Below are 26,409 nucleotides of genomic sequence, written 5' to 3'. Positions count from 1 at the left end.
AAACGATGGCAGAGCAAGATCTGCCATCGGCTCAACGGTCCGCAAGGACTATGAGAAATAATAAAAAAAACTATTGCTCCAGTATTTTGTAAAACACAATCACATTTCGTGTTTCAATAGAATCTCAGCTTTCATCATCATACTTTTCCTTTTGTTGGCCCCCCCAGCGGCACAGCGGTATGTCTGCGGACTTACAATGCTAGAAACCGGGTTTCGATACCCATGGTGGGCAGAGCACAGATAAACCAGTGTGTAGCTTTGTGCTTAACTTTAAACAAACAAAACAATCCTTTAGTTTATTTTAGAATAATAAATTTATGAAGATTTTACAATAGAGTAATATTTTACTATTGGAAATTCCTGTTCTTTTTGTTTTGCCAGTCAGAAAGCCGAGACGGCTTAGTCTGCTATATGATCATTAGCTGGCTCAAGCGATATCACCACTTCCATCCCTATCTTCTTTGGTTTCTTTTTTCAAGTTCAGTAGCCAGCCCTACACAGTTTTTTTATCTAGCGATATTTTTTTCTACTACTTGTTTGTTTATTTTTTATAAGATGCCGTACGTGGGTTACTAGGTTATAGAGTGTATTCTAAAGCTTTATAAATTTTGCATAGAATAATAATAAAATTTGTAGTCAAAGATCGTGAAGACCGTTTTGCTCTTTAAATTATCATAAAATTATAGTTACCGCTAGAACTAGGTAGGCCTGTTGAAGAAAGATGATTATTAATGAAAATGGGATATCTCGGTTTTGGCTATTCATCGGATTTCGACTTTGGGACGCTCTGGATAGCTGAAAAGCGGCATATACATATTTGTATTTCTTTAATATGGTCGTCCGTGCAATCCCTTCATAGAGAGTGCTAGCGCACTCTACGATATATAAATCATTGATCTCTACTATTTCAGATTGTTACGAAGTTTGCACTCGCTTACAGTACCTTGCTAACGACACGAAAATCGTAACCAGTATATCTTCCGTTGAAATTAACAGGGCTTTACTGACAAAAAAAAATCTGAAATTGAAACTCTCCTGGAAGACCATGTTTGTTGATAAATCTTGACTGACTGCGGTGGAAACTTTGTAAATTCAACTATACCGCTACGCCGGGTCCACGGGATAAGAAGGGTTTATCATATCGTTTATTAGTTAGGGCACATATCTTGATTGGAGTGCAACATTTGCTTTGTTTAGAATATGTAAAGCTTAGTTAATCTTTTCAATAAACCTTTAAACTTGAATGAGTAAGAAAACAACAACATTTCTGTTGAATTTCTTTTTATTTAAATCATTATTTTATTAAATTTCTTAAACTGTCCAATACAAGTGATTTTTTTTTGGAGAGAGAATGTTTTCCCTACTAGTTTGAGATGGAAACAACCTGCTTCCAGTCCCTCCCCCCTCCTCCTTCCCGTATGGACGACTCTCTTATATAATATGATGTATTATCGGTATGTATATATGTGTGTGCATTGTTGTGTGCTTGTTTCAAGAAATTTCCTGTCACTTTTCTTTCATTTTTGCCCATCTGGGTTAGTACGTTATTGCATTTCAATAAAACTCCAAGTTAACAAAAGAGCTCGGTAAATACTCAAATTCATCATTTTTATAGGAAAAAAACGGCAAAAGGATAAATAGGCAAGTTGATACGTAATTAAAACCAAGTGGATTTAGGTGACTAGGCAGACAAGGCGTAACGACAAATAAATATAGAAACTTTTGGAGTGGTATCCTCTTGTGTTCGTTCTCTCTTATGGCACATCAACACTTGTCTTAATTTTGACTGCTGACTCTGAATCGGGTTGTAATAGACACGTTAGTCCAAGATGAATATGGTTGTCATGTAATCCCAAAAATGTGTTTTGTTCCTGATCAGAATCATCTATACCTATAATGAAAAATGAATACCCCATTTTTTTTTATTCAATTAAATGCTCCAAAAAACAATGGACTATTTTAGTCATTCCCTACTTAGATACTATTTCACACACGGTTAAAAATAAAATTATTAAAATGTTATATCCAAAAATTCAGTTAAAATCTGTGTTTAAAACAGAGGCTATGGAATGGAGCTGTTTTACTTTAAAGATGAAGAACATCAATTTAATGCCGTACTAGTGGTATATGAATTTACGTGCCTGAGGTGCAATCAGGGATGTATTTGATCAACCACTAGATGGCTCCGCAGTCGAATAAAAGAACACTGTGACGCTTTAACTTACAAACCAGCAATTTTACAACTGCTGCGTACATGAATATGAGGTTATGCCTACCTTCAGTTATTTCAGCGTCATTCTATGTTCATGAAGAGTATTATATTATCAGTAACTTAAGAAAACCAGCTCTTAACTAGGACGTGAGTGTGTTACGTGCTCCCTCCTTATTTGTGAGAATTTAACGAAAATAACTGAACATAAATTTTGATTGTTGAAACTCAATGGCAAGTCATTTCGATTATCCCACGATTCTGTGAAGAGTCCAAAAAATTATCTTCAATAGATTTAATTTCAGGCTCTTCTCTAAACAAATTACAGGGCTAACCTGATTACCAAAAATAAAGGTTCCATAGCAAGAGTAAAAAAATAAATACAACCCACTAAGTGGTTCACCCTGTCCTGCCGAAACTTTAAACTGTGTCACATGCATAAATAATATACGAGGACGCTTTTACAATGTAAATCTTCCATGAAATTTGAAACTTATGAAACAAAATTGACGTGGTACTCTTTTATACAACCATAATCGATACAATCAAATGTTTCTCAAGGTCTATAGTTGTAATAAGTATCTTACATATTTATTGTTTATTTTGTATTAGCCAAAGTAAATAAGTCCCTCTTAACAGGAACAGAAGTGGCTTAGTAGTTAAACTGCCGTGTTGTGGATTGAAGGGCTCAGGGTTCGAGACGTGATGTAGCTGAACACGCTCTATGCTTTTATCTGTTGATGCAGTGTAAAAGTGTTGGTCACTTTCGATATTTGGTTTAAAGAACCAGATTAAGCCCTTTGGGCAACTGATGCTACTGACTTAATGTCTTCCTGATTTCGTAGCTCCAAAATAGTGGTGGCTATGCCGCATTCTTGGGATCTCTGACCTGACCGTTTAGTTCATGTGCGCATAAAGTGCTGTATAGGTTGAAAATTCCAATTTATTCGATCTTAACATGAATATACGTGTTCTTATAAGGAGAGGAAATGTTTTGTTGACTTTAAATAAATGTCCAGAGACGCAGCTTTGCGAGTGGATTATTTTGTTCTATAGCTTTATAACAGCATTTTAACCACTCGTGTGGTCATTATCAGGTTAACTGTCATCTATGTACGACAGACTACCTGATGATGACCACACGAGTGGTCGAAAAGTTGTTATAAGGTTTTAAAAAATAATCCACTCAAAAAGCTGTGTCTCTCGACTTTTATTCATGAATATACAGGATTGAGTGCGTTATATTAAAACAATTTTAATATAAAAATCAGCAAGTCACATGACAACTACGGTGTTTATAAAGTCGTTGTGGAACGGAATGTATCAGATCTACATCCTGACATTGTTTGTCAGTTCGTAGGTAGCGATGTTTTCAAAAACTATTCGTTTTGGGAAGGGTATCTAAGAGCCCTTTCCAATGCAAAATATTCATAAATTCAGGTTATAAAGATTGGTGATATATAATTTGCAAAAGGTAATATCTCTTAAACCTAAAAGGATTGAACACAAAGGAATATGAATAAACTTGGGGTACCAAGAACATCCTGAAAGAGATCTGCAACAAGTCTTACCACAGCCATGGTGAGCAAAGTGCACGTCTTCTAGCAGATGAAAATTAAAGAACAATAAAATCAATGGAAAAATCCATCTATGTGCTCCAAGAGACAAAGCAAAATATGATTAAGAAAGACCTTCGTCTGGAAAAGCAACAAAAGTCTCATGTACACAAGTTATTTCCATAACATATTCATTCAATCGTCGGATATGTCAAGCAGCTGCAAAATAAAACGAGTATTCATGAAATTCTATACGAATTCATATTAGTGAAGGTGCCTATGGGTTTTTGTGCGTTCAGACTGTTAAAATGAATACTGGGAAACCGTAGTTCTCAATAAAAGTACATGAATAATGGAAAGCTTGCAGGGAGGAGTGTTACGCATTATACATGAAAGCAGCTTACGAAGGAGACTTTTTCGTTTGAAACTACGCTTGCAGGACTATTATCAATTTGCAAAGTGGTCAGAAAGAGCATTAGAATTACCGGAAGTGACGACAAGGACTGTAACGACGCGGCAGGCTCTAAAATTCTTTTAATATAACGTACTCATTGTCTGAATTATAAAAACGCTTATTTTTTTGTATTATCAGTCGAACTAGTTACCTGTTTCTAATATGGTCAGCCAAGCCTGTGGCAAGACGATCTATAAAAATCAAATAAATTAGTTGCTAGCTACGATTTTAAATTGGGTACTCTTGTGAAACTATAAAAAAATTTAATGAGCATCTGTCAAATTTATATAAAAGAAAAGAGCAAGTCACATGACAACTACGGTCGTTATAAAGTCGCTGTGGAACGGAATGTATCAGTTCTACATCCTGACATTGTTTGTCAGTTCGTAGGTAGCGATGTTTTGAAATCTAGCTACGATTTTAAATCGGCTACTCTTATCTTTTCTTTTATATAAATTTGACAGATGCTCATTAAATTTTTTTATAGTTTCATTAAAAAGATCCAATAAGGAATTATTATCAATTTGAGACCTGAAACGTATTATACCATTCAACAGAAATGTTTCTTATTTACAAGTTCTTTATTCATAGTGTAATTATATTTCTAGATGGAAACACATTTCTAGTTGCATCGGATAAATTTAGTAAATTATCAAAAACAAATAATTAATAAGAATATAATTCCCTTTCAAAATAATGTCTTGTATAAAATATTAATTAGCATTTCATTAATTTTCTTTTGAGAACATTGTGTTTTTGATCCAAACGAAAATAATGTGACGTAGGAGAATGTCCGTATCAAAGATAACCTATTTTATGAATAGGATGAAACAATTTGGCATTATTTCTGTCTAATATCATACTGAAAATTAAAAAGTTAAAATGGGATAGAAAAAATACAATGAACTACGTTTCACCGCCGTTAACGTTTGCCTGTGTTTAAAGTGTGCGGGATACTTCCAGTACTAATAGGATTATATTAATTAGTAACCAGTTTATCTTTTAGCCTTTGTACTTCACTCTTCATTTTGGTGTTTCATTGTTTTGGTTTTTTATCGAATAGCTGGTTATAAATATTAACTTCAAGTTTAGGGAATCCCACTAAAATTTTTAACGCGGTGGCTTATCTAATGTTGAAGAATTAAATAAAGCTTGCGTAAAAAAAAAGTCATTCGGGAAATAGGGTTGATATTTTATTCTGATAATGAAATAAATCAACTGTAATACAACTAGGTAAAGATAAGTAATTGTAACTTATTCAAGACAGAATATAGACCCTTTCTGGTCCTCGTGTCTGTTTAAATATTTCAATAAACACAGTATTTATCATTATATGTTTTTATATTTATCTAATACTAATTATTTGATGTTGAATGTTCGTACAGAGAATAAATGGGGCAAAGGTGACTTCACCCAAAATGGAATCGCTAAGCCTATAAGGAGGAAGATAAACGGAATAAAGACAGATAGTCAAGAATTATCACGATGGAGTCCACCCAACTACAGTCGTCCTGAGAAGGAACTGAAACTTGAATGGGCGTATCCTTTCAGAGATTACAGAATTATCTTTGTCCAGTAGAGCGTGTTTTACAGTATTACTTTTTTTAACATCAAAACTTATGACTTCTTTTCTGTATTTAAAGTATTTTCATAAACACTCTTAAATTTACTTAATTTTTTCTCGCCTGTCCATTTAAAGAGTTTTGTTTTTCATTTACCATATACGAATGGTATCATCCCTTATTGCCAGTTACCGATTCTTTGATAGACACGTTTATTATTGTTGAAACGTTAGTTTGTGGGATCTTCTAATTAACAAATGGAAAATGATCTTTTGTAATTAATTTTAAATTTGTGATGAAGTATTGCCTTTAATAAAAACAACGATAAAATAATTTATGAATTTGTGATGAAGCATTGCCTTTAATAGAAACTACGATAAAATAATTTATGAATTTGTGATGAAGTATTGACTTTAATAAAAACAACGATAAAATAATTTATGAATTTGTGATGAAGCATTGCCTTTAATAAAACAACGATGAAATAATTTATGAATTTGTGATGAAGCATTGCCTTTAATATAAACAACGATAAAATAATTTATGAATTTGTGATGAAGCATTGCCTTTAATAAAAACAACGATAAAATAATTTATGAATTTTAAGTAGGATTGAAAAACAAACCTATTTAGAATATAATTTCTACCAAAAAATAGCACTGTATGCTATTTTAAACTAACCAGTTTTGTTGTAATTTGATGACTAATTAATGCACATTCTCGTTATCGTAACACGTTTCCTAAACTTGAATATGTCCGAATTCTTTTAAATTTTGCAAGTGAGACGGAACAGGACTCATAATAATTCTAAACACTTCACAATTAACTAGCACTAGATAGATATCTGCACACAAAAAAGAAAGTTTATAATACCGCTTCAGTTAAACTTTGTGTTCTAGTTTTTATTGAAACTCTTTCAGTAATGCTTTCTTCTTCATACGAGTAATGTACAATGTACTTGTCATCGTATTTTTATGTATTCAAACTAAACTCGAAGAATACGTTAAAATTCACCAATAAAGGGCTATAAAAATGTAAATAAAATTCCATAAAAGATCCAAAAGCTTGAGTGCTTTAGAATAGCAGTCTCTTCTGTATACGGAGCAACACAAAACAAAACATTGTTGCACGAATGATCAGTTTTCGGATCTCAGTTCCAGTCTGTATAAAACATTTATTCGTTTAATGATTGGTAGAGTTTTCGAAAAAACAGTCATATCACGAAAGAAAATATTAGAATCTGAACAGTATAATAGTAGTTTGAATGTACTATAAACATTGATCGTATTATAAACAGTTGGCATATCCAATACTGTGTTCGTCATTAACAATTCACAAGACCATTTAGTATTTACTGGGAAAAATAAATGCAACAGAAGCTAGGTTTAATGTAAGAATGTGCAGAAGGAAATAATAAAAACAATGCTTCCTGTATTGCTCTGTTCAAGCGTCCGAAAAAAAAACTTGAGTTACAACACTATTGATTGTGAAAAGTATAAAGATCGAGAAGTTTATATGCGTAAAAAGAAAAAAACATCTTACATTAAATCAGAAACAAAAATGGAATGATATTTTTATTATATTTGTAAATATGGAATTTTATAACAAATAGAAGTTCGTGTTAATGATTTCGAATTGTAATGGGTGTTACATACAGGTGTTATACACTTCTATCACTAAATGCTTTACAAAATAACTAGATAGCTTTTTTATAGTTGTTGTTTGATCTTAAGAGCAAAGCCACGCAATGGGCTATCTGTGCTGTGTCCATATGGAGTATCTAAACCCGACATTTAGCGTTATAAGCCCTCAGACTTACCGCTAACCAAGCGAGGGCGTTTTTTTTTGTTCTTTTCTAGTGAAAAGATAACTAATAATTAATTGAGTTTACTGACGGAATGGCTTCAAGGTTTTTAGACTTATATTAGCAAACGAAGGAAAATCTTCCTTTCGTGACAGCCAATCTGAATGAGCTTATTGCTATAAAATCAATGTGATGAGTTTGTATACTTCGAATTTGTGGTAGCATTTCTATAATGAAAGCAAATTATTCTGTAACAATTTTTTCGAATGAAATTCCTTTTCAAAAATGATATACTTGAACTATATTCTTAACGGTTAACATACGTGTATAACTTGTTATACACGTATGTTAACCTTTAAGATATACTGTTAACCTTTAAGATATACAATACGTGTATAACTTGTATGTCTTTGTGCAATCTAGAAATATAAACGTGGCAATAAAAATCTCATTAATATAGTTTCTAACCACTAAATCTCCCAGTGGGACACTGGTATGTTTATGTACTTACAACACTAAAACCCGAGACTCGATTCCCCGTGGTGAACAGGGCGCATATAGCCCTTTGCGTAGCGATGCGTCAAAACAAATAAACTAACTAAGCTAACTAATGCACAGTTGGTATACTTTGAATAAAAACATTAAGTCAGGATTCTCAAATTTATGTTACGTGGTAAAACGAAACGATTAACTGAAATTGAACTACGTGTTGTGTAGAATCTTCATGCGTACATTACGTGATTACCACAACATATTTGCGTCTTAATTTGTCGAGTTCTTGTATGACTAATAATAATGTTGTAGTCTGAGAATTCCTGTGTTTTTTAAATAAAAAACACTATTCTTATATTTTCTACATGGATTCTCTAAGCAAACTTCCCACTTTGAAATTTACACACATACACGAAATCTTTGACTCATCTGTTCACCACCACTAAACTTGATTCAATTAGACTGAAACAGACTGTTGTATCTAGCGTTAGCTCACTGTAAAAGTAAAATTGCAATTTATTATCCTGCAACTAAATGGAGCGTTAGCAGCAGTTAGTTGATGAATTATCAGGATTAATATACACTAAGTGTGATTGCACATTCCTGAGTATTTACTAGTACTCTGTATAGTACAGAAACTGTTCAAACACACATATATAAAAACTATAAGATATTCTAAAAATGTGGAAAAGAGTTACAAATTTGGGGCATTTAACCTGAACTTTGTTTCGAAGACCGAACATACGGTATTGGAAATAGTTATGGAAATTCACAGATGATACACATTTGCTTTAAACAAATCAGTACATCTTGCTTTAACGTTCCATAAATCTATCAGTGTGTGATCATATATATATTATATATAAAACTATTAAATACATTCTCAACAGTCTTGTATCACTCTCCAGGATTGAGCAAAGTTGTTTGACTTTCTCAGTTTTTATATAATTCCATACAGTCCTAATAATATTCATATTGTGATTTTGTCCATGTCAAATCATGATTGTGAGTGTTCCATCACCCTCTTTTCTTTCAGTTATTGATTTACCACGTTTCGTGCATGCTTGGTATTGTTGTTTTGCTGGACGATGAATCCTTGCTCAATAGGTCTTGTTCTGAAATAATGACACCAAGGATAAGAATCTGCGTGTACCTATCAGCAGTTAGAGTGCCATAACTTTTGTTCAGATCAACACCATTGCCTGATATGCAGTCTACACTTTTATTGGTCTTCCAGCATGCTTCATAAACGCCCCCCAGTGGCACAGCGGTATGTCTGCGGACTTACAACGCTAGAAACCGGGTTTCGATACCCGTGGTGGGCAGAGCACAGATAGCCCTTGTGTAGCTTCGTGCATAATTAAAAACAAAAACAAACAAGCTTCATAAATAAAGAAATTAAGCTCTGCTTTGAAAACGACAAGAACATTTTATCCGTTTCAGATGTGTTCACAAGCGTTTCGCCAGAAAAGGAGACAGAGACTGATAATTTCTAGAAACCCACAAACTCACATCAGCATGTAGATTTTGTTGAATAATTATCCCAAACATATAAAATTAAATGTTCTTGTACGAGTAAAATATATAATTTAGTTTGAATAGAAGAAATGGAAGTCAAGAGACCACTAGAACTATAAAAAAATTCATTCAGTGTCACAATACGGAGAAACTTTAAGTATGAAGTTTTGAGATTGCTAAGAATAACTTTTATAATTGAAATTTTGGAAAGGAAACTGTGTAAAACTAAAAAGACTTTTGTAGTGACTCATTGTCGAAGTATAGATATAGATATTCCATTTGTTAATACACGATTAAAACAAATAGTGTATAAAAAAACTGAAAGATGTTTGTAAAAATCATAAAATTATTTTATCGAAACAACAACCTAAAAACGTACATAGATTATTGAATTGGACTAAAAAAAGAAACTTATTTCAAAAGGAGGTTTTTTTGGTCATGAAAGAAGAAACTGCACTTTATGTAACTAATCACATTTTGTTTTCTTCTTATAAGTTAATATATCTTCTAGAATGTGAAAACTGTGGTGAATTCTATGAGAGCGAAACAGCTATTTCGAGATTTTATAATTCTGAATTTGTTTGTAATTAAGTACAAAGCTACATAATGGGCTATCTGTGCTCTGCCCACTACGGGTATCGAAACCCGGATTCTAGCGTTTGAAGTCCGCAGACATACAGCTGTGCCACTAGGGGGCGATAATTCCGAAATAATGGTATTTTCAACGTTCTCAAGAGGTGATATAAAACATGAAAGATTATTTCATGGAAAATATTTCAAATATTTTTGGGCACCTCATTACATATAATTTAGAGGATAAACAGTAGCTAAGTAACGTTAGTTTGAATTGTGCAATGGTAGCAAGGATTACTGGGAATTGTTGAAAGTATAGTAAAGTAAGTAAGAGGTATTTTAATAAACTGTTAAGTAATATGAAAATACACAGCTTTTCTATAATATTAGGAGAAAGTGTAATTGAGGTAAAGTTTAAATCAGAAAAATAAAGAATAATGGAATGGAAAAAATGAGAAAGTATAACTTATAGTATTTTGACACTTGTGTATAAAGTTAAAATCATAAATAATATTCAACGTTAAACTGGTATTCAGTTCCTATCTTATTTTATTTGTGTATATTTGTAAAAATATGTATTTAATATTCATTTTTAGGCATTCGGTTGGAAGAAATAGTATCTAAACGTTTTTTATAGATTATATTTATACATGATGTCCTACAGAGTGACCTTTGAAGTCACGAAACTGGAAAAAGGAAATAAAGAAGATAACACAGATACACTTGTAGTCATCTACAGTTCAAACAACTAGCCTTAATAAAATATTAAAACTACATTCTTTTCAATCAGCTCAAAACTCTGTTTTACACTGTACGTCCCTTTAAGTTTTGCACGTAATTGATATGACATAATTCATCATTTAGTAAATCCTTTCGGAAAGCGAACTCAGTATTATAGGAACTATAGTTTAAACATAATCCAAGATACGAATTTTTGGTTAAGCACGGAGCTAAAATGGTAGGTTATTTGTACTGTGGGCACTGAAGGTATCGAAGCCTGATTATTACTGTCATAAACTACTCAGACTAACCGTTAAGTCTAATTATAAAACAAAGAAACATAGAATAATATCTTAAAATTTCATAACCAGTGATGTTTAATGACATGCTGTTGAAGAATAATCTCCTACTTAAGAAATTAGCCTCAGAAATGTTACATAAATTAATAACCATCCAAGTACTGTTGCCCAACATCAGATATGATGGATTTTATACAACAGTCTCTCGAACTTTTCGTGCAAAATTTGTTGTTTTTCAGGTTAAGTAAAACTTTATAGATCTGTATCAACTAAATCCTGGTGCTTGCGTAAAGACTAGCTAAACGTAAAAGTACTGTTACGTCTCTGTGTTCGTTTGTTAATTTTTAAAAATTATTTCCGAAGAAACTTTAGCGATACAAGTTCTTTCTTGAATAAAACTAGTTTATTCTCTTTCATTACAACTTTGCAATACACTAAATTTCCACAGTCACGCTATAACTTAAACAAACGCTATAATTCACAATGAACGATTCACGCGCTTGACTCAATTGTCCGTCTCTATCTCTGTCTGCAATTCAATTACATTTCATTGTTACTGTCACTTCTTGGCGGTCTTATATACAAGAATACCGCACATCTAGTAAACACTCGAGGCTTCACGAATGAACACGAGTTTCTAGAAGCTCCTGATGTGTTACTAGCATCACATGACTTCCGCTGTCGTAACAGTACAATATATACGCGTCAGAACAAACTTTACTTTTATACAGTGCAAATAAACACTAAGTTTGAATTAGTTTTCAGCATTGTTACTTGTGACAAAGTAGTATAATATTCTACATTTCATTGTAAAGAAAGTTTATGACACCTTCATTTTGAGTGAGGAGAAAATAAATTATTTTAATAATTTAGATTTTGTTTTGTTTTTTTTTATTTAAGTCACAAAGCTACACAAAGGGCTATCTGTGCTCTGCCCACCACGGGCATCGAAACCCGGTTTCTAGCAGTATAAGTCCGCAGACACCGCTGTGACACTGGGAAGGGGGGGCAATAGTTTAGATAAACGTCTCGCTCAAGCTACATATCACCCAACACGGAATTTGTAGGGTATTCTAAGAAATTTGCCAAGCATGGTTTAAAAGTTAATGTGCCGGACTTTCGATGAGGGATACAGGGTTTGATACGTGATGCTGTTAAAAATACTCTACACATTTAGGTGTGGGAGTGTTACGAATGTGATAGTCAATCCCTATTTAATTCAAAGACCCTCATGGCGGCACGTGCTGCTAGCTGGCTGCCTTCTCTCAAAAAAGTAGATCAAAATTAAGTATGAAGTGGCGATCGGGTTTAAAATTCCAATCTATCAACTGCTATAGTTCAAAAATAAATAGTAATTTACCGAAACTAGAGACAAGTACTTTATCACCATGTAACATTTCTGTGATTAGAAATCAGCCACTAAAACAAAAACTAGCGCTTCTGTTGTTTGAAAAAGTTTCTGTTGATTAAAGTCATTGAGTAAAAATAAGCGTTTGAACACAAAACGTTTACATAAAAGTATAATTATTAGTTTATCGTTGTTTTGGTACCTCTTTCACAATTTGGAGAATTTTTGTCTAGTATTTTATGCCTTAATCTTATAAACACCCTTAACCACAGTTATATTCAGACATGGGATTCGTTCACAAGAAGGAATTGGTAACTTGCATGTGCTGCCGTCTCGTGAATTACTTTATCCAGTAGCAACCGTAGCTGTTATCTACGACAGACAGAACAACCGACAACGTCACTTTACCAATCACACTGAAGACATCCAATGGTTTGTTGCTATTTTTGTTAATATTTATATACATAGTTCTATCTTTTAAGTCTTATACAAATTTAAATAATAATTTAATTCAAAGCACATCAGATGTAAATCCTAAACATATAGACGCATAAAACATGCTCTTTATCCTTTGTTTCTATTAAACCCATGGTATTATATATCAAATAACTGTTTTTATCTTAATTTTCAGTATAACAGTTCATAACGAATATGAAATAATTGCCACTGGTCAAGGGGCAGGACCAACCAATGCATCTCAGGTAATAAATTACTTTGATGAGTCCATTTTTGTAAAAAAAAAACACCAGTTTTAATCAGTTAAATTACATTTTTTATTATTCATTTGAATTAGCTACAAATAAAGGGTTAACAAAATTACCCCTAAGTAACTAAGTGTTACAAGTTAATAACTAGCAATCCCATAACTGGATAACTGCAGCTATTAGAACTAAATAACGAACAGTATTACAACTGTAAAAGTAACTGTTGAAGTTCATGTATTATTGCCTGGTTCCAGGCCCACGTGTTGATCTGGAGAGCTGACAGCTTGCAAACAATAGCGGAGGTGGGAAGCGGTCAAATAGAGTCTTCTGGACTTTTCGACCTGGCTTTTTCCCCGGAGGTAAACTTCTCTTTTCAACTATAGACAATATTAATACTATAACAACATAACATATTATCACTTAAATATTTCTTTGAAAACTTCAGTAGGATTGAAATATTTTCTTATGCTTAAATGGTATCAACTGATTGGTGTTTTGAAAAAAAATATATATATATATTAATAGTAGCAAAGATTTTTTTGTCTAGGTTTTCCCTCTCTGTCTCCTAGTTTTCGCTTGGGCCAAGCGATGCTATCAGTTGTGGTGCATTTCTAAAACTAGATTATAAAATAATAAACACTTAAAGTTCAGATAAAACTGAAATTAACAATATCATCTGATTCAGCCAATCAACCTTACGTTATTACGACATTACGTAATTATTACGATGTTAAAGTTCTCTAGCTTTCAATATTGATTTATAGCCGCAGCACAGCGACTCATTGAATGGCTCTGAGTTTGTCTGTTTTTGTTTTGTTTTTCAAGTACTAACTTTTAGCTCATACCTCCATCTCTTGACCAATTTGAGATCTAATTACAGCCGCAGCTATTGAGAACTCCCTCTTGTTCCTAAAGAAACATTCAAACGTTTTAACAATTTTCGTTAAGCGATCTCTTATGTTAATGTTTTGTTTTAGCTTTGCTGTACCGAAGAGGTTGAACTGAACATTAAACAATGTTCACTTAAGCATTATACTTTTAAAACTCAAAATTATTAAACTGACCGTTTTACAAGAATTGAGCCTGAAACGACAATGTTTCTTAACATAATGTTATTATTAACTGACAAGAAGATCTAGAATGCATTAAACAAAACACAACGTTTACTTGTAAACTGTGTAATAAACGTTTTTAAACTATATACAATTAAACATTGTGTTTTATTTAATTTGAGTTTAACAATAATACACGACGCAAGTTACCAGCAAATAGAAAGAAATAAATAAATTATCAATTACATAAACTTAACCATTATCAAACCCAACACATTTAGATAAATCTAAAAAAAAAAGCCATGTACCAAAAAACAGCGTAAAATTGTCTCTAAATATTTATCTCCTGAAAATAACTCCTAAACATCAATGATTATTAAGTCATTTACAAACTCAAATCATTCTCTTCATCATTTTATTCATAAGTTTTGTTGGTTTTAGAGCAAAGCCACATATAGCTATCTACTGTGTCCACCGTGGAGAATTGAACTCCGGATTTTAGAGTTGTAAGTCTGTAGACTTGCCGCTGTCCCACCGGAGGATGTGTTCATAACAGACGTACATAAATATTTATGTTTCTTTCTTAGTAATATCGTATTAAAATCTGAAACTACCTTCTTTACTTTCTGGTCAGTTAACTGAATACTTTCCTCTGAAGCTAGTTGTGTTAAAAGTGATCTCATGACAATGAAGTATATAACAAAAGGGATTATTTCTAGATTGTTTGTACAATGGAATCGTTAATGATGTTATTGGATAAAAGAAAAATGATTTTTTTTTATTTTCGACTCGTAATCTGCAGGACGCGAGATCGAAACCCTTCGCCAAATATGTTCTCCCTTTCAGCCGCGAGGAGCGTTGTATGTGGCGGTCAACTATAATATTCGTTGATAAAAAAGTGAACGAAGAGTTCGCGGTGATTGATGTTTATCACCTAACACAGATAGCCCTCGAAGCAACTTTGCGCGAAATTCAAAACACAACAAACTAATCTTGATAAATATATATATACATATTGTGTAAAAACATATTCACAATTTCTAAAAGTATAGATTGAAGTTTAGATCACAAGGAAAATAATTAATCCTAAATTCATTTAAATTAATATGCGTACCATTTGTTTTTCTCCCAACATTTTAATGTATACATTTTACTGGGAGGGCAATGGTTGAAAAATAAGTAAAATTGTGAAGAGTGGGGTATGTAAATGTAATAAATTCAGTATTATACCCACTTAATAACAATTTATAGTGGTTGAGCTCAATGAATTTTATTTTCATGTTGTTGTTTTGTTTTTCTCTGGGGGGGATTCTTTCTTGTAGGGCTCTTTACTGGCAATGTTAGAAGCGAGTGAAGACCATGAATTGTGGTTGTGGGACTGGCAGAATGACTCTGTTCTTGGACGAGCTTCGGTAAGTGTGAACACATTCAAATTATTATTGTCAATAAATATGTATGTTCAATACAATTTAACATTATATTAATAATAATTATGGAGTTATAGACATTGTATTGAATTACTGACTTATTTAACTCTGCAACTTGTATACTAGAATTAGTTTTGAAAATAGAGCCTCTAATTTATTCAACGTCTCTTTTGTGTTAGTTACATAATAAATTTTATGCTTTAAATAATCAAGGATATGTTGCTTGTTATTAGATAAAAGTATGATAAAAACGTGTTTTATTTAGTGATATTTGTTAAGTTATGTATTAGATGAAATTAAGTTATTTTTTTTTCTAAAAAATGTTTATTCTTATTCAGTTTCCTATTTTATAGAAAGAATAGAAAACGAATTCCAGGTAAAGGCGGTATGCTCTTCCCTCATAAATATCTTAAAATAAGTTACTATTCAAATCAGCCTTTTAAAGTATACTATACAAACACTAATTTCCATGTCTTGTATTCTATATTTAGTGACTAATATTTTCATTTGATGATTTATTTCCTAGACACAGAGTGAAGAAGTAAAAGGAGTGACATTTCATCCTTCAGAAGAAGATCTTGTAGTAACATTCGGAACACAGCATCTGGCCTTTTGGAAACGCGGCCGTGACGGTTTTCTGGACAAACGATCAATTAACCCTACCGTAAGTATTTTAAACTATTACTTGCATTTTTTAATAGTTTGCATGTTAAAAAATAAATTGATGAATAGCAAAATAATTGGAGTGGTACGTGGAATTCAACCATTTGCCAAAACCTAGTAAGACTATCCACTTATTTCATGTATAATTTCTCTTTGCATGATATTTCCTCTTCCAGAAAAAAAAATGATTTCATATTCTTCTGTAGCAACTCGGGTTTATCTTGAATTTTTAAAATAATTACGTCAATCGGTTTTAACACAATATAGTGAACGTCACTGCAAAGGAGAAGACGCTTTATGATATTACATTTTTATGTTAAAAACGGAAAACGAATGCTCACACAAAATTTCAGTCATTTAGATAATTCAATTTTCTTCTGAAAAAGTATACATCAACCATAAATCTTTCTCTATATTCTACTTATGTTTTATGACACTTACCTTGTAACGATCTATGATTAAACCACGTAATCAATCTGAAATTAATATTTTTGTATTTCTGTTATCAATGACTGGACACATTTAGACACATGAATAAATTATGTCACCAAAAAAGTATCATTTACAATATTTCGTGGTTGTAGATTACTAAAACGATTAGATGTAATGTAAAATTCATTTTTAAATAACATAATTGATTTTGTGAAATCCATGATCCAGTTGCTAAGGTTAATCTTACTATAAATTAAGAGGAACTCAAACAGGAAGCCATCATTTCATAAAATATTTGACATACAGGGTCAATCGGCCAAAACAGTGACCTGTGTCCAGTTTCTACCAGATGGCTCAATGGTGACTGGTGATAGCGGAGGCTACTTAACGCTTTGGTCTCCTGGTGACGACGATGACCCTTGTACTTTTATCATTGTTAAAGAGGTCAAAGGTCACGAGGTAGGCCTATAGTTAATCGTGATTATTGTTCAGCTAACAAGTTTCGTATCTAACTATTAAGTAAAGTTAAAAAGAAAATTCCATTAAATATTGGAAATAATGATTGCATTCTATATAAGGAGGAACTGTAGATTAAGGTGAATAACCTTAACCTGTGTTGTTGTTTTGTACCTGTTCTAATGTGAAGGTTTTGTTAGTATTCTACTGGCGATTCAGTAATAAATAAATTACGAAAATAACTCTAACAATAATGAAATGTTTATTCTTAGATGAAAGCATCGTGTGTAATTTTAAAGTAAAACTGTAATCAGGAATGGTAAATCTTCTATTTCATCTTAATTAACATTTAGGTTATGGACTTTCATTTGTTGTTATTATAAATGTTACTTTATTTCAGCGTCATTTGTGAAATGAAAGACTAAGGGAGGAGAAAAGAATCACTAAAACACTGTAATACAAATTAGCAACAAAAACGTATCTGTTTTTAAATTGAAGCCAAACTTGGCCCTTTTTTTCCAGAGGGACGTTCGTGGTCTACTGTTGTTACCAGAAGGGACACTTTTCTCGGGTGGAAGTGGAGATAGAGAGGGACATATTAAAGTTTGGAGCACTACCAACAAATTAACGAGAGTTGCAGCTACTAATGTGTGTATACATTTTACTTCAAAACTATTAGATATTTCCTTACTTACCCACCCTTTTACACAATCAGGTACATTAAAATCATCGTACAAATATTTAAATATATATATATTGTGACAAAATTCTAGGAATATTCCAAAATACTTGACTGTCAAAACTTGCGGAAATCAGTAGAAAATACATAGACAGTTTAAGAAAATAATAATTAAATTAAATAATAAATCATACTGTTTGATTAAAAAGAACGATTTTACTTATCAGTAGTTGAAAGCAAGTCATAATAGTTAATCTTAATGACATTTTCCAAATCATGGTTTGTTTGTTTTTATTTTAACCATTATATTTGCATAGTTGCCACGCGGAGCTGGAGGTGTGGAAGCTCTGTGCATGCAATATCCGAGCCCAGATGGCACATTCTACGTAGCCACCAATAGAAATCAAGTATATGAGGGTTCAACGCAGCGGAAGTTTCGTCCACTTATATGCGTGAGTACTGAAACAGCAGGATAATGTGAGAAATGTGTTAGTTTTTGAAACGTCGTATTATTTTGTGCGTGAGTAAGACTGTAATAAACCAAGTAAAGATTCGATTTTTCATGCAGTGCTTACATTACAGTTGGTACTTAGTAATTTCAAACTGAGGCTTGTCAAGTAGTTGAGCCTATCGATATGAACGATTGAACCAATGAATGTGAGCAGCTCACGTCATTGTTTTTTCTTCGTTTTACAGACCACTCAATGAACCAAAATGTTTTTTGTTTTTTTCTTCTTCACATAGGCCAACACATATTATCGACGTTAGGCCTAGCCGTTAGCATAGTTACTTCAATCTACCTGTGCCAATCTATGGTAACATTTAGCATCGTATTATTCAGTCAATTAATATTTTTCTATTTTTTACAAAATTTATTTAAAACACTATAACAAAAAATATAGTTTATTTGAAGAAATTAGGAACAGTTAAAGTATTATCATTCCCCACACTTTCTTTGCACCATAATTTAATGTAGCTTTACCACTAGTACGGCATTTAAGTATATCAGCCCTACACATGGCATATTCAGATCTGTGCGACGGCCCATTGCAAAGACAATTTCCTTCGATACTTCAAAAAATACTAAATTAGATTTAACAAAACAATTCCCTAATACAAATATAAACGTACGCACTTGAGTTGGCTACGTTTTCGCGACTTAACAAGAGGTCTAAACCACTTATACCTTAATATTAAATATTATGCTAACTGACAAACAACTCTCATATAACGGACATCTTTAAATAATACTTGAAAACAAGCTGTACCACTGTTTCAGTACTGGATATGCACAAAACCATTACAAAACCTACACGAAAAGGATGAGGTACGAAGTTGGTCGTAAATTGGAGCCTTCCAGTGGCACATCGGTATGTCTGTGGATTTACAACACTAGAAACCGGGTTTCGATAATGTGGTGGGCAGAGCACAGATAGCCCTTTGTGTAGCTTTATGCTTAATAACAAACAAACAAACAACCCTTAACAACACTTTTTGAATCAAACAATTTAATTAGAGCGCGGTTTTCCCCTGTGTCAGGTGGCTAGGGTGCTCGGCTCGCAATCTGCGGGTCGTGGGTTTGAATCCCCGTTACACCAAACATGCTCGCCCTTTCAGCCGTGGGAGCGTTATAATGTGACGATCAATCCGACTATTCGTTGGTAAAAGAGTAGCCCAATAGTTGGTGGTGGGTGGTGATGATTAGCTGGCTTCCCTCTTGCCTTAAACTGCTAAATCAGGGACGGCTAGCGGAGATAGCCCTCGTGTAGCTTTGCGCGAAATTCAAAATAAACAAACTCTAGTTAACGTTCTTGTTTACTGTGGCGTTACAAATAAAATAAAATTTTTAGTAACTTTGTTTTGTAAAAATTTACATCATTAAATTGAGGTTTACTATTCATTATTAACTTTAGGGTCACGCTCGTGGAGTGAAAGCAGTGACGAGTGACCCGAAAGGTGATGGATTTTACACTGGTGGTGAAGATAAGTCAGTCTGTAAGTGGCACTTTCACATCTTAGAGTGGAGAGTATCGGTGGAGGTAAGATTCAATTACATAATTTTTTCATTTTTATATATATCTAGATTTTTGAAACCCACGGTATACATATTGTAAAGTAAAGATGGTATATACTTCCAACATACACGGTACTGTAAAGTAAAGATGGTATATACTTCCAACATACACGGTACTGTAAAGTAAAGATGGTATATACTTCCAACATACACGGTATTGTAAAGTAAAGATGGTATATACTTCCAACATACACGGTATTATAAAGTAAAGATGGTATATACTTCCAACATACACGGTACTGTAAAGTAAAGATGGTATATACTTCCAACATACACGGTACTGTAAAGTAAAGATGGTGTATACTTCCGACATACACGGTACTATAAAGTAAAGATGGTATATACTTCCAACATACACGGTATACATATTTTCTGAACCATCTCTAAAAACAAGTTACACTCTAAAGATGTATTAGGTAAAGTACTTGAACCTATTCTTCAATAAAGCATAAAAATAACGCATATGCGGTGTTACAAAATACAACAATCGTATTAAATATATATTTTGTCGTTATCTACAATACAGCATGAACTTCCGCAAGTATCGAACAATGTATGGTAGGCAAAAGACGCCATCGGGATATTTTGTTAGTTTCAAATGCCAAGTACGTTTTCAGCCTTTCTTACACCCGGTGAAGAGTCATGTGTCAATGAACCCTATAATATTTTATTAAATATCATAATGTCACTTAACCTTAAATATAAGTAAGGAAAATGAACCCAACTTCTTTTATTAGAAATTATCACACTGCAATTTAAAGCTTCAAGAACTATCCAGAAAGTTGTACAATATCTACTTATTTTATTATTAACAATTTTGATTTTATGAGTCTTGTTTCAAAACAATTTTATGAAGTGGTCAAAATGCATGAGAGCATGTAAGGGTGAGATTGAACAAAACTGGCAGATGTTCACTGATAAGAAGTATTAGTTTAAACATTGGCAAATGAACATCGATATAAAAGTGCAAACTCTAGTAAATGGAATAATGTGCATTAATATAACATTTACTAATAAGTATCATACCTGTTCGAGGTATACTTTTGAATTATTTAGTTATTATTCATTATAACATATATAATTATATAAAATCTCAGATCATACATTGTTACGATAATTTTGATCCTATTTTCTATACAAAATGATTAAATTTCGGTACATATCAACATATTTTACAGATACTAGTGTCCAAATAGCACTAGAAATATTTACCCCTGTTCAGATAATAACTTCTTATTAACATTAATTCCTAATCCGTATACAAATGAATTTAAATTTAACACACGTAAATTTCTCATAGCAACTTAGTAATGTTTTTAATACATAAATAGCACAAAGAGTATTTACTCCAAAATTTAAAATATTAACTTTCATTGTTCAGATAATACACCCTTTTAAACTCGGGGTAATTTTAATCCATAATTCCCATTCGAATGACCAGAAATTTAATAAATGTAATCTTAGTATACTTGTATATCAAAATAAATTGATAATATAAACATCTTATGGTAATCTAGTTTAAAATCGATGTTGTTCTTCCACGTCAAATAAAAAATAAAACGTGAATAATTACTACACTTTCACTTAGTTACATACTTCATAGTTTTAAGCATAATGGAAATTACATCATGTTACATTCTGCTACCGTAAAATATTTCATTATAAGCCAATTTTGTTACCAGGTTAAGTTGTCATAACCATATATAGTTGTGGGGTATTAAATCTTACGATCAGAATTTATATATACTAATGTTTATTTTAATTTAGGAAAAGAAGTCGCCCCCAATAATTCTTATAATTCCTTTATTTGGTGATATAAAATGGAAAATTTTGTTAACCACGAATATCAAGCTATATTATGTCGTGATAAAATGGTTACTTAAAGTACCACGTGCTTCGTAATACTTTATCTTAATGTTACGAAATACCTATAAGAAGCTACAAAAGTCTCTCTTATATAAGTCTCTCTTTGCTCACTCCAAATCGACTGCTAACTGGCGCCAAGCCAAGCTTGTTCCCGCGAATACCGACATGGCCAAGTATCTAGAAAAACTGTAGATAGAAATGAAAGATAAAGAAAATTGGGCCAGTTTTTTTAAATATCGACGAGAACAGGGTTAGAACTAACGTTAAGCGATTCCAGGTCCAGTAGAGAGCTAAGAGAGTCCGTGTAAATAGTACGTTAGTATACAGCTTAGCTTCTACATGATCCAAGTCAAGAGAAATGACATACAACTCAGCAGCGAACACAGAATCTGTAGAGGGGATCCAGCTAGCAACCACCAAGTCACAACAAACCCTGACAGAGTCACCTGATTTCGAACCATACGTAAAAACGGGAAAAAAAAAGAATGGTTTAAAAGATGTTCGGCAAAGAGAAGATGGTACTTCTAATATGGAGTATCTGCCTTCTTCAGATGACTCAAAGAAAGGTCACAGGTGAGGATAATAATGAGCCATAGCGGATGGGCTGATCAATAGACTCAGCAACGTCATCCAATGACAGACCCAGTTTAGGCAGCTGGTCAAAAAGATGAAACCGTTTACTAGGATCCAACATAAAAGATAATTGAGATGACCGACAAGAAATATGGAATTCGTTGACATAGAGGCCGTTTGCTATGGCAGGAGGAAGTTGTCGAGTAATAGCATTGATTTTAACACTGAAAAGCGTTACATTCAAGACACTGGTCTGAGGGACTCCAAGTTCCTGTGTGAAAGAACAGGAAAGGGTAAAACCCACACGGACATAGAATCATGTGTCAAGTAAAAAGTTACAAATAAAAATGGGCTACGCAACCAATAGGAGTAGAGTGCCCACAAAATGCCATACTTCCACGTAGTGTCGTAAGCCTTCTCAAGATCGAAGAAAACATACACAAGATGTTTTGTCTTGAGAAAAGCTTCCCTGATCGAGGTTTCAAGTCGAATAAAGTGGTCCACGGTGGAGTATTGTCGACGGAACTCACAATGGGTGGGTGAAAGGAGGTTGTTTGATTCAAGGCACTAAACAAGACGAGCATAAACCACCCTCTCCAAAACCTTACAGAGACAGCTAGTCAAAGCAATAGGGGCCTGGCATGGCCAAGTGGTTAGGGAGCTCGACTCACAATCTGCGGGTCACGGATTCGAATCCCTGTTCCACCAAACATGCTCGCCCTTTCAGCCGTGGAGCGTTATAATGTTACAGTCAATCCCACTATTCATTGGTAAAAGAGTAGCCCAAGAGATGGCAGTGAGTGGTGATGACTAGCTGCCTTCCCTCTAGTCTTACACTGCTAAATTAGGGACGGCTAGCGCAGATAGCCCTCGTGTAGCTTTGCGCGAAATTCAAAAATCAAACAAACAAAGCAATAGGACGATAATTAGAAGGAATCTTGGAATCCTTCCCAGGTTTAGAAAAATGTAGGACAATAGCCTTGCTCGAAGCATCAGAAAAATCGTTTTCCTGCAAGATCCAGTTTAAAACAACCAGAAGAAGAACAAGAGATGCATGAGTGAGATGGTGCAGCATCTTATAGTGAATGTCATCAAGGCCTGACTGATGTACTGCCAGACTCTGAAGAGCAATCTTGAATCTTTTAACACGGGCGGGTCGGTGGATTTGATTGACCACGTGGCCTCTTTGTACTGTTTAAAGTCTTTATACTTTGATATTACTAACTTTTAATATAGTATGTATATCTTTACAAAATTTGGCTACACTTTCAGTAAACATTATAAGTCTTTCACATACAAAAAATCATATTTTTTAGTGAAGTATTTGTAATAAACTAAAAAATACTTGTCCATGAAGATATCGAGTATTTGTTTACTAGTCCGAGTGCAAAGTCATTTTCATGTTAAGATTAAAAATACTTTTCTTCATCTCAAAAATCTCAAATTCCATTTGAGTGTTAACTGTAAAACTTCCTAAATACATTTCAAATGTTTGTTTTCAGTAAAAACTTTATGTTTTATCTGTTATTTTCTCTACCCTACATACAATGTTGGTCAAATTGACCGACCTGGTAACCACCAAAAAATCGAAATACATCTATATTACCGTTTTTCTCTTTCTAGAATGACTTCAAATTGTAACATGAAACTACATTCGATTATCCTAGTAGCTCTATGTTTGTAACATTATACATCTGTCTATACTAACATTTATTGTTTTATTGCCATTTGAACCGTGTCTAACTACTATTCGGGCCATTATAAGTTGTAAACCACTTGAGGAACGTGGTGCTCACGTAATATTATCGAATTACATTACCTACGAGCTACTCAGAGCTGCTTGCGTGCGTGCCTCGTGAAATATATTCATTAAATTATTATTATTATTTATTTTACCTAATCTAACCTTAAGTAACCACTACGAATATCGAACTCTATTTTAGCGTTATAAGCCTTCAGACTTACTGGTGAGCTACTGGGGGACTATAAAAAATGAAACACGTTTTTTATGCTATGGATATCAAATTATAATAAATTAAACAGAATAATCATAGCTATCATTTAAGTCGTAAGAGATAATTATGATATGATCTGAATCTCATTATAGGCTGAATGTTTGTCTCTGGCGATACATAATGAAGCCTTGGTAGTAGCAGTTGGGATGAGCAACGGCCACGTAACTCTTCTCAACTCCCAAAACGGGCTCATCGTATCGACGGTGACAATGACGAACAGTGCTCTGAACGCTCTTACCTATTCACCAGGTAAGTTGGACACCCGTAAAGTTTATTGATATATTCAAAATAATATATATACGGCAAGTATATTGCAGTATTTTTACCATATGTTTCTCTATAGTACCCAAATCTTGTAAAGATGAGTTTGTATTAATAAAATATAGTGAAAACTTCTTACTACTTACTAGAAGACTAAATATAATCTGTGGACACTACACCCTTCATTTAGACTTCAATCATCATGTTGAATATAATTAACATGTCTGGAATAATGTAAGGTTTCTATTTGTCTTAGGTTCCAAGTAACATTTCGATGTTAAAATTATTGGTATTTCTTAAAGAGTTGTTGTAATTTTAAGAATCACTGTTACGAAATGTTGGTAAAATTATGAACAGAATATTTAATATTTAGTGGATATTTTACACACTGTTGATTTTGTAGGTATAAAAACTTTGTACTTTGCTATTTCAAGCTTCATTAACTATAAAAATATAATAAGTTATGGACGTCTTTATCACATTAGAGTTAACGATTTGGTGAATCGTAAGTAACGCTTGTCAAAAATGATAAGAACAAAAGTGGTATAGTTAGAGACAATGGTAAGTTCTGCGCCTGAACCTAAGTACTTATACAACATCTCAAAAAATCAAGGGGTAAATGAAAAATACAGATAACATCAAATAAAAGATTATTTAATCATCCTGTACTTGAAATAAAGTGAAAAACATTAAGAACATCCGTGCGTTTTTACTTGAATGATTTAAAAGAAATATCACTGAAGCTCCGGCATTGGTCAGTTCGTGAGGGTCAAGATATTGATGGATAAAGTTAAGTGAACAAAACTGAAAACAAAAGGTTCTATAACACTGTTACATTTCTGCAGCATATATACTTTTAAATATTTTGAAAATATATGTTAGAAAATAAGATTAAAGATACCTTTATTTTCAAATGATACGAAATACACATTTTCTATATGCACACTCTGTACATTCGAATCGCAGTTTATTTGATGGAATATAATTAGGCCAATAAATACCACAAAACTGTTAAATTTATTATATATATACATATCCCGCAACTAACTGTCACTAAAGGTGTCTGTTGGCACTGCAGAAAATTTATTGTGTTATCGCTTGAGATATATATCAACCTAAAACAAAAACATAACCCGTATAACTTTCATATTTTGCTTTAACTAATCTCACTCGCTCTGCGTCCCATATCGGGTCATCTATCTTATTTTTAAGTCACAGAGATGAATCTTTAGGAAGCAGCTATTTAGCAGTCATTAACTAATTTTACCCATTTCCACTTTATGGATTAAGCTACTATATAGTTTCTAAGGTGAGATTTGTAAAAACCATTTATAATCTTTTAGATATATTACATATATACAGTGACGTAGCAAGAGAGGGGCAAGTGGGGGCAGTCGTCCCCGGCGCAGGTATGAAGGGGCGAAAATTTCCTCTGGCCTATAATGCCTATTAATTAATAATTATGCCCTCCCCTAGGATATACCGCAACTGCCCTACCTTAAGTAAATACGACACAGTGTTACGTTATTTGTATGTATTACGCTTGCAGTTTTAACTTTTAAAAGCCGCCCACTGAAATACAGTGAGACCAAATTGACGTACAGAAGTAAATTACACTATTCCATTATTCATCTGTAGATCAAATACAAGTCCAAGAGTACAACGTACAAGT

At 33.0% G+C, this 26,409-nt stretch overlaps 1 protein-coding gene across 1 annotated transcript in view; it reads left to right on the top strand.

The window, feature by feature from the left end:
- LOC106463473 (echinoderm microtubule-associated protein-like CG42247) overlaps positions 1-26,409 on the top strand; it is an 89,559-nt gene that overhangs the window by 32,143 nt on the left and 31,007 nt on the right. The window contains exons 3-13 of the mRNA XM_022390975.1: positions 5,605-5,758; positions 12,818-12,967; positions 13,167-13,236; positions 13,494-13,598; positions 15,614-15,703; positions 16,245-16,382; positions 17,120-17,272; positions 17,792-17,917; positions 18,266-18,400; positions 19,862-19,987; positions 24,569-24,725. Coding sequence (XP_022246683.1) covers positions 5,605-5,758; positions 12,818-12,967; positions 13,167-13,236; positions 13,494-13,598; positions 15,614-15,703; positions 16,245-16,382; positions 17,120-17,272; positions 17,792-17,917; positions 18,266-18,400; positions 19,862-19,987; positions 24,569-24,725 — 1,404 coding nt within the window. The remainder of the gene's footprint in view (positions 1-5,604; positions 5,759-12,817; positions 12,968-13,166; positions 13,237-13,493; positions 13,599-15,613; positions 15,704-16,244; positions 16,383-17,119; positions 17,273-17,791; positions 17,918-18,265; positions 18,401-19,861; positions 19,988-24,568; positions 24,726-26,409) is intronic.

Source organism: Limulus polyphemus, unplaced genomic scaffold (assembly GCF_000517525.1).
Source record: "Limulus polyphemus unplaced genomic scaffold, Limulus_polyphemus-2.1.2 Scaffold1419, whole genome shotgun sequence".
In the NCBI taxonomy this organism is placed as follows: domain Eukaryota; kingdom Metazoa; phylum Arthropoda; class Merostomata; order Xiphosura; family Limulidae; genus Limulus; species Limulus polyphemus.
The sequence above is the reverse complement of the archived record's forward strand: the minus strand, read 5'-3'. Positions and strand labels throughout refer to the sequence as shown.